The following is an 8,499-nucleotide window of genomic DNA, read 5'->3' on the forward strand; positions in this document are numbered from 1 at the left end:
AAATTACAAATTCAAAATCTGAAACTTGAAAAGCAAATGTGGTAATAGAAAGAGACAATGGAACAAGAAGTATATATGAGCTAGCAAACCAGAGGTTAAAACTATATACTAAGAAGAAGAGCAGTGGAGTTATCATTAATAATGTATAACTGCAACTAAAGAATCGAAGCATCCATTGTAATATTCAGTGACAGTTTGAGACTAGTTAGATCAATGCAAGACGAGATAGTTTATGACAGGATCAAGGAGATGCCGTCTTATACCAAGGAGAAATTTTGGTGGTGTTGGTGCAATTAATACCTGGAGAGTTCGACCATGTGTTCTGCACTTCTGCTGTAGGGAGTTGAATCATCCTTGAGGAGACCGTCGTCGTCGTTGTCTGCGGTGTATTCGGATTGGAGGCGGAAGAACGGTTGAGTATTGAGTTGGGGGGAATGAAGCCTGGTCCGAAACCATCCACCACCATGCATGGATCCGCGGTGTTAGGTCTCCGACCAGACAACATTCCCCTCAACTGCCATATATATGAGAGAGCGAGCTGAGGATCGATCATCAAGCAGAACAAGCTTGTGTTCATGTCGATTCAGATCACAAGCGTTTTTGTTTGTGGAGAGAGAGGAAGAGAGAGGGATCATGGAGGACTTATATGAACGAGATTAAGATAAGAGTGTGAGAGAGAAGTAGCTAGGCCGCAGGGAAGCTTGTTATCGGCCGGGCAAGGTCGGTGCGTGCTTTCCACAGCCTTATGGCAGATTGATACACAAGATGCTTCTTTCGCTGTCGTCGCTTTCACACCACATCTTGCACCAACAACATATCAAAACCGTACTGCATGCATCCTAAGTTAGCATGCTGATCACGATCTAGTTCAGAGTCAAACTACCTCACCTCTCAGAACGTTTTATAGCCACGCATCTATCCCGACATGAATACGTCGTCGTCAAAACCATCATGAGTTCATGACTATGTATCTTAGCCGCCAGTCAAGACGATGACAAACAATCTACATCTCCTAAGACATATGGTGGTGTAGTTGTGCTAGAAGAACGTTTTAATGCAGATTAAGAAGAGCGTCATCTGAAAAAGGCTGAACTTTGTTTGTTTGACAACGAATTGAAGGTGCATGCAAGGTACATGGTTTTATTCCCAAGCAAAGGATTTCTTTTGCTTTGCACGTACTGCATCCACGCGCTGGGCTGCATGGCCCTTGCGCCCCTGCCTGCTGCATGCTGCTACCCAGTTGTTTTGATTCCAAGCTTAGCGATGAAGAAACTCCATCGCCTGCAGCAAAGAGAGCTTTTCTTCTTGTGGGGCTGTGTGAAAGACTAGAGCAAACAGGTGGTAGGAGATGCGGTGAAAAGAAAGGTGAAACAACCTGTAATGATAATTCTTACCCTGGAACTAATTACTTGCATGCTTTTTTTTTGGTTCTGTACAAATTAAAAAGAGATATATAGCTGTGTGAATGATAGGATAGCAATGCCAGGCTTTGGTGGAGAGTTTTTGCTTTTTGGTTCTGCACAAGGAGATAGCAGTGTGTGAATGATGGAATAGCAATGCTAGGCTTTGGCTGGCTCAGCTCCTTGTATGACAGGGACTCATGGAGGGTTCTTGATTTGTGTAGGGATGAGATTTAGCGAGCAGTAAGCCTGGAAGGCTGCGGAGGAAGCCAAAACAACCTTCCAAATGGCAAGATAGATTCTGTATATGGGCACAGGCGCACAGCGTGGGTCCAAATGGTAAGCTAGGTTTGTTTCATGTCAAATTTTCTAAGAAAATGTTTGTTTACCATTGACTTAGGCATGGAAGATAAAGTTTGAAATGAGCTAAAATAATCTAGTCTAAGTAGCTTACAGGATTTTATAAGGTAGAGGGGTCTCGATTATCTGACTTATAAGTTAAGCTATTGCCAATTGAGTTTATATAACAGCAGTGCTAGCGTGTCCGGACGTCCGCACTTGCACTCTGTTTCACGTGCCCACGTGGGGCCCGCGCCGCCCGACCCTATGCGGGGACGGCTCGCGCCCCCTCCACTACCTGTGCCTAGATGTCTGCGCTCGCTCAGCGGCGCCCTAGCAGCTGCAGCAAGCGCGCAGGTGGGGTCCCAACAACAACACCCGATCTATTTTTGAAAACATCGAGATGAAACATTTGCAACATGCGTCTAAAGACAGATGAAACACTTAAAACATGCTTATGAAACACTTGCAAAAAACAGATGAAAATACTTGAAAAAGTCATTGCAAAACATATGCAACATTTAGATAAAACACTTGTAAATATATGTGTGAAACATATGCAGCATCCAAATAAACACACTTGCAACATACGTCTGAAAAAACAAACGAAACATTTGAAACAAACGCTTGCAACATACATGTACAACCATTGCAACATGTGCAACATCTAGATCTATTTTTACAACATCCATATAAAACACGTGCAACATGCCTCTGAAACACTTGAAATATACGCATGCATGCAACATTCGGTTTCAATGCAACATCTCCTTGCTGCTTGGGAGAATGGAGACTCGTCGGTGTGTGGAGTTCGCTAGTGTAGAGCATGCCGGTGCGGAGCTCGCCGCTCTGGTGGAGAAGGTCATGGGAGGTCCGGTGGAGAAGGCCACGACGGGTCTCCACACTATGGGGGTGGAGCGTGAGCTGTGCACGGGTGAGGTTCGCTGCGAGATGTGCGTGAGCGAGTTCCATCCCGGTCGTCCCGAGCTGCGCACGGGTGAGTTCTGCCCCAGCCACGGCGAGCTAGGCAAGCGAGCACGAGATGTGCGCGGGCGGAGACTGTCGTGAGCTACACGCGGGCGAGCTGGGCAGCCTCTGCCCCGGCCGAGATGAGTGCACGCAACCGTGGTGAGCACGGGATGAGCGCGGGCAGCCTCCGTCCCAGCCGGCCGCCACGAGCTATGCGGGTGGAGCGTGCGCTATGCGTGGCCAAGCTCCGCTGAGGTAATTTTTTTTTAGAAACTGTGGCGATGAGCGGATAAGAGAGGGTTATTTGGGCTGGCGTTGCGGCCCACCAGCGGGAGCGTCCGGGCGGACGGATGCCCTATTAAAAAATTACCATATAAGCTCGACTATAAAGTTCTTTTAAAAGAAAATTGGAATTATATATAATACTTACAAAATAAAGGGTACATAAATGAGGCCTAAACTTTGCTATCTCCATTTGAAATTACTAGGCACATTTTGTTTCATTAGGACAAGATTTTGACCAACAATTAATCTATTAATATGTCATCTATGTACTAGAAATAGTTTATTACTATGCTATTTACGTGATAAAAAATCATCATCATATCTATTTTTTCATAAAAGTATAATAACATTTTGCTTTTAAAAAAGGGTAAAATCCTTTTCAACCTCAGACTTTCACCAATTTTCAATCCTAGCCTATGAACTGGGTACCGAACACTCTGCAACTATTGAGACCGAATGGAGCACCACCCCAAGCCTATGGAAAGTGGTTTCCAAGGAGGTTTTCTATTTTCAAAAAATAGAAATATGATTTAATCTTAAAAAAAATGATAACTAATTTATTTTAAAATAGAAAAATACAAAACTAACATTTTCTATTTGTTGATGATCTATTGAAACTTATTTATTTACATTCCTATTGTTTTATTGCTCACAGACGTGCTCATTATTTATTTAAATTATCGTTTTGCACCATACCTAGATCAACCAAGGGATCTTGCAGAATATGAGTACATTGAAAGATGTGAAAGAATACAAGAAGCCATGCTCCACCACATATATAGATCCTATTTCCACATTGCATATGTCAACTGCTAAGGCAGTGTCTCAAACTTCAAGTAATCAACTAGTCATGTAAGTAGCATAAAGTAGAGTTTAAATGATAGTTTAAATAGATTTTTTATAAAAATGGTACAAAATCCCTATTTTAATGATTTAATAAATTAGTTAGGATTTTTAAAATAAAAATATATTCTTATTATTTATAGGAAATAGAAACCACCTGGAAACCACTTTGCACATGTTTGCTGTGGTGTTTCGTCCCGATCTTAACAGTTGTAGGATATCTTGCTGTTTTATACTTTAAGGTTGAAAATTGGATTGCTGTGTAAGTTGGAGGTCAAAAAGAAATTGTTGGTCAAACGTAATGTTCTGATAAAATGAAATACGCCAACCAACTTAAAGAAAAGGGGAACAATACTTACACAAGTATATATAGTCTTAAAGTAAGTACTTTTTGTATTATGAATTTTTTTTTATGATTATAAATATAGTCCAAATAGGCAGCTTCGGAACAAACTTGAGTGAACGAAATTGCATTTTGGAAGATTTTTTTTTGCATGAAACAGTAAACAAAAATCCAGTAAAGCCTGTCACATACTCAAAGTAACACCAATAGTTACTGCAGTTCCAGGAAGTATCACCATGCTGTAGAGCCAAATATTTCAGTAAATGATTTCAATGAACATAAGTCTTTTAACTCACAAACTATGTCGATTCGATTTCCACTACACATTCTTTTGCTTTCTTTCTTCAGCTTTTGGTGGTCTTCTTCCCCATTGTAACGAGAGGCCATGCTTAAATCTCTCAACCTCAAATTACATGCAAAGGCTAGAGAGAGAAATGCGGGGTTTAGGGAGGAGACGGCGGGCATCTGTTCCCTCTCTCTCTCTCCTCCGGAATCCTACACCGAGAGAGGGGGAACCATTTTGCCTCCTCTTTGCAGCCAGAAACTTTTTTCCCCAATTTCTCGGGATTTTTTCCCCACACTTCTGGACCTTTTGGTTGAATTCCACTGTATCGCTCTCGTCCTTTGCCTCCATTATGTTGCCAAATCGGTGATTTAGGGAAATCCAGCTTCTTGATCGAAGATCTGCAGCGCTGGTATGTTCCGAAATGAATTACCCTTCAAATCTGAACAATCTGGTGCGAATGTGAAACCCTAAATGTTACATTTACAATTGCTAAAAAGATTGTACATTTATGCAACTATTTTGCAGGAAAGATCGGATCCTGTGATCAATTGGCGATCTATCTGTTCGTTTGAACCCTGGCATGCGATTCAGAGCAACCTAGTTATTGCAGCTTCTTCTGCATTGCTAAATTTTGCGAGGACACTTGCTGCCTCTTGCCGCATTGGTGAAGTTTGCCTGTGGAAGTTCTCTCTTTTGGAAACACAGATTGGCATGGGTGATCAAGATTCTAACACTGCTCGTTCTTCATCAACAATGTGGTGTGATTTTAGTATCTTTGTGCCTCACTGATGGGAACTTCGTAGGGAAAAAAAAGATTTCACAGCAACCTACATGCGTATTGGGGGTGTGTTCAGCTTTCCATGGCTGCGCAAGCTCGTGTAAGGCCGCGGAACTTTTCGCGGCAATTCTGGCCCGTGCTTCGCCATGCCATCAGCGAGTGCTGTTTGATCATAATGCTTGTTGCGACCGCCGTGCTGTCATATATGGCCACAAGGTTCGCACGCATGTGCAGCCTCCGGTCACCGTGTATGCTGTGCTCGAGATTGGATCGGTTTCTACATGGCAAGGCCTGGTTCTCTGAAGAACTAGTTTGTGCTGCACACAGGCTGGAAATATCACGTTTGTCGTATTGCCAAAGTCACAACAAGCTTGAGTGCTCTGATGATATGTGTGATAGGTGCCTGCTTTCTTGCACTACCTCAGGTGGTAAGACCTGTAACCTGACAAACATCAATGCTAGGGATAAGGTGAAGTCTCGGTCGAGATCTAGGCACAAACAGCTGTGCTCTTGTTGTTCAGTGCGGTTCAAGAAGAAACGAGATTCACACATGCTACCTGACATAGCAAATAGCAGGTTTCCAGATGATGATATGAGCAAATTAAAACAAAGAAGCATAGCCATGCCTAGTGTTGGGCATTCTTCAGATGACGGCTCTGATCACTTGCCGTATGAAGGATACAGAGAACTGAAGGTTGGCTACGAATCTGAATCTGAGATTCACATCTCAGATAGCGATGACGATGAGAGCAATGCAGTACCTCATGAAGCTAGAGAAAGAGCCAATCACATGTCAAGTCGCGATGTGCAGCTGCAACCAACGATCGCCAATGCCAGTGGCTTGTCGATGCTTCCTTCTGATAATACTGCTATGACAAAGCCCATGCAACCGCTGAATACTACAAGAGATACTGACAGTCAGTCTAGTGATACCAAGGTTGCAAAATCTATGGATCGTGCTATTGGGCATGGTTTGGATGATATCAACTGGAGTCAAATCAAGGCAAGTGACAACAGTATCGACATGCAGTCGGAGGCTATGCCTGAACAAGTTTCAGCAGAGCTCCCAAAAAAGAAAAGTATGTATGTTATCTGATACGTTGTCATCCTTATCTAATTTGAACTATTTCTGAGTATGTCAAATTTGCATTGTAGCTTTTCTTGTTGGTATTGAGGAAGTTGGTGATTCTTTTGAGGGTGTTTCAGGAAGCCCTGATGTGGAAGCTGCAAAGGATTTTGCTGCTTCTACAAATGCTGGAACAAGCTCAAGTGCAGACACTCATGTCAGCCGGAACAACAGCATGAAAAATGCTTCTGCAAGCAGAGGCTACCTTAAATCTCCTCGTTTATCTGAAATAATCTCAGCCAGGGACACCCACTCAAAAACAAATGAAGAAGTGAAGACATTTCTGTCACAATTGTCTACTGCACGAGGATTTGATGGCTCTTTGAATGAGATAACTTCTAGCCCCAGAAGCGGCACACAGATTGATGAGTACCGACACTATGATGCTACTGGTATGGCACCATTTCTTGATAGGAACAACTCAAATCTGGATCCATTTGATGTCAATGCAACTAGTGAAGATGAAGGTGAAAGTTCCATGGAACGCTTGAAGCAGCAGGCTGAGTTTAACAGGAAAAAAATGAGTATGCTTTATAAGGAGCTCGAGGCAGAACGAAGTGCTTCAGCGGTGGCAGCAAGCGAAGCGATGGCTATGATCAACAGATTGCAAGAGGAAAAGGCTTCGATGCACATGGAAGCACTGCAGTATCTCCGGATGATGGAAGAGCAGGCTGATCATGACCAGGAAGCAATTGAAAAGTTAAATGACTTGCTGACAGAAAGGGAGAAAGAATTACTTGACCTGGAAGCTGAACTTGAGGGTTACCAGAGCAAGCTTCATGACCAACCATTTGATGTTGGAAAATTTGGTGCTACTGATGGAGCTATGACATTTGGAGTCTTGGATGGCTCAGATTTCATGAGGCATACCATCTTTGATTTTGAAGATGAAAAGGCAAAGATTTTGGAGTCCTTGCACAGATTGGAGGAAACCCTAGGCATGCCCTCCGCAAATAGACTTGATATGGGTGATGCAAATGATACTCTACAGAACAGTCTATTCAGTGATCACTCAATGAGCAGTAGCCAGTATATAGAAAATTCAGAGCTGGAAAGTTCACCATTGCCTCGGGAGGACTTGATTAGTGAATCAATTTCTTCTCAGAACAACGATGAGAAGGAATCTGTTAAATACGTGCTCAGACACAGTCACGAAAAAGATGAGAATGAATCTGTTGAGAAGCAAAAGAATGTTACTTCATGTTCCCACTCAGATGATGGAAACATCCATACTATGGAAAGCGTTAAACATGACATTTCTCTCCTTAATGCAAGATTCAAGGCACTTGAAGCAGATCAGGATTTTCTCAAGCAAATACTAAGTTCTCTTAATGTTAGCAGTGATGGAGTACAATGTATACAGGAGATAACTAGCCATTTGCGAGAACTGCGAAGAATCATGGCAGACCAAAGGGACATGACAGTTTTATGAGGTCATGATTGATCACTATGAAGGTAAATGTTTATAGTTTAACGGTTAGCAATGAGGAATTATTTTGAATGTCTTAGAACAAGTTGTGGAAAATGAAAATACATAGTATCTTCAAAACCATTGATCGGCCATTATTTCGGTCAAAATTTTTTCGAAGTCGCTGAACTCGCATAGGACACCTTTTGGTCACTCACTGCTCTATCACAAGTAGTTGGCATTGCTTGATTCTTTTTTTTCTTTCCAATCTCCAGTAGCAAGTAGAAAATCTCAGTCTCATCATCATTTTATCGAATTTCGTTCCCAATCTAAGGATTTTGACCCAACCTCTTGTTTCAGTTTCTGGCATCGTTGAGCAGCTACTGCTACTGCAGCATGATGGCAAACTTTATGGTAGCATGATGCTCCAGCTCGGAGATTTGAGAAATGGCAGTGGTAGAGCATCACCCAGATGTGATTTTGCACGACATGGGAACTCAGAACATACTCATCTCGGAGATTCGACAAAACCCCTAGGCACCGGTGATGTCTCGGAATAGTTAACTACCGAGAAACGGATATTTCTTGTATCATCTGGGTGTGGTGGCTGTTACTTGTAGGAGCTAGTTTGTCAGTGTAATTATAATCTCCAGGTTTTGTTGAGATCAGTTCGGTTAGTTAACTAGTTGGTGATCATGGTAGATGAGTTTGCTCCCTACTCT

The 8,499-nt window shown here is 42.5% G+C and overlaps 1 protein-coding gene across 3 annotated transcripts; it reads left to right on the plus strand.

Moving 5' to 3' along the window:
- Positions 1 to 4,550: 4,550 nt before the first annotated feature.
- LOC136506825 (probable myosin-binding protein 4) lies at positions 4,551 to 8,449 on the plus strand. 3 transcript variants are annotated; one of them, XM_066501737.1, is made up of 4 exons: positions 4,551 to 4,874; positions 4,991 to 6,322; positions 6,399 to 7,824; positions 8,138 to 8,449. In XM_066501737.1, the coding sequence occupies exons 2-3, from the start codon at positions 5,326 to 5,328 to the stop codon at positions 7,799 to 7,801; spliced, it is 2,400 nt and encodes a 799-aa protein (XP_066357834.1). In that variant the 5' UTR covers positions 4,551 to 4,874; positions 4,991 to 5,325; the 3' UTR covers positions 7,802 to 7,824; positions 8,138 to 8,449. The 3 variants fall into 3 exon arrangements, with proteins under 3 accessions (XP_066357834.1, XP_066357845.1, XP_066357841.1); XM_066501748.1 differs by having other exon boundaries at positions 6,450 to 7,824; XM_066501744.1 differs by having other exon boundaries at positions 4,996 to 6,322.
- The last annotated feature ends 50 nt before the right edge of the window (positions 8,450 to 8,499 follow it).

The sequence above is a fragment of the Miscanthus floridulus genome, chromosome 1 (assembly GCF_019320115.1).
Source record: "Miscanthus floridulus cultivar M001 chromosome 1, ASM1932011v1, whole genome shotgun sequence".
Lineage (NCBI taxonomy): Eukaryota > Viridiplantae > Streptophyta > Magnoliopsida > Poales > Poaceae > Miscanthus > Miscanthus floridulus.

Excerpts from the sequence above, each read along its gene's own strand:
- LOC136506825 (XM_066501737.1), top strand. The coding sequence starts at position 5,326 with ATGGCTGCGCAAGCTCGTGTAAGGCCGCGGAACTTTTCGCGGCAATTC. Across the intron at positions 6,323-6,398 it reads AGAGCTCCCAAAAAAGAAAA|CTTTTCTTGTTGGTATTGAG; the intron begins GTATGTATGTTA and ends TTTGCATTGTAG.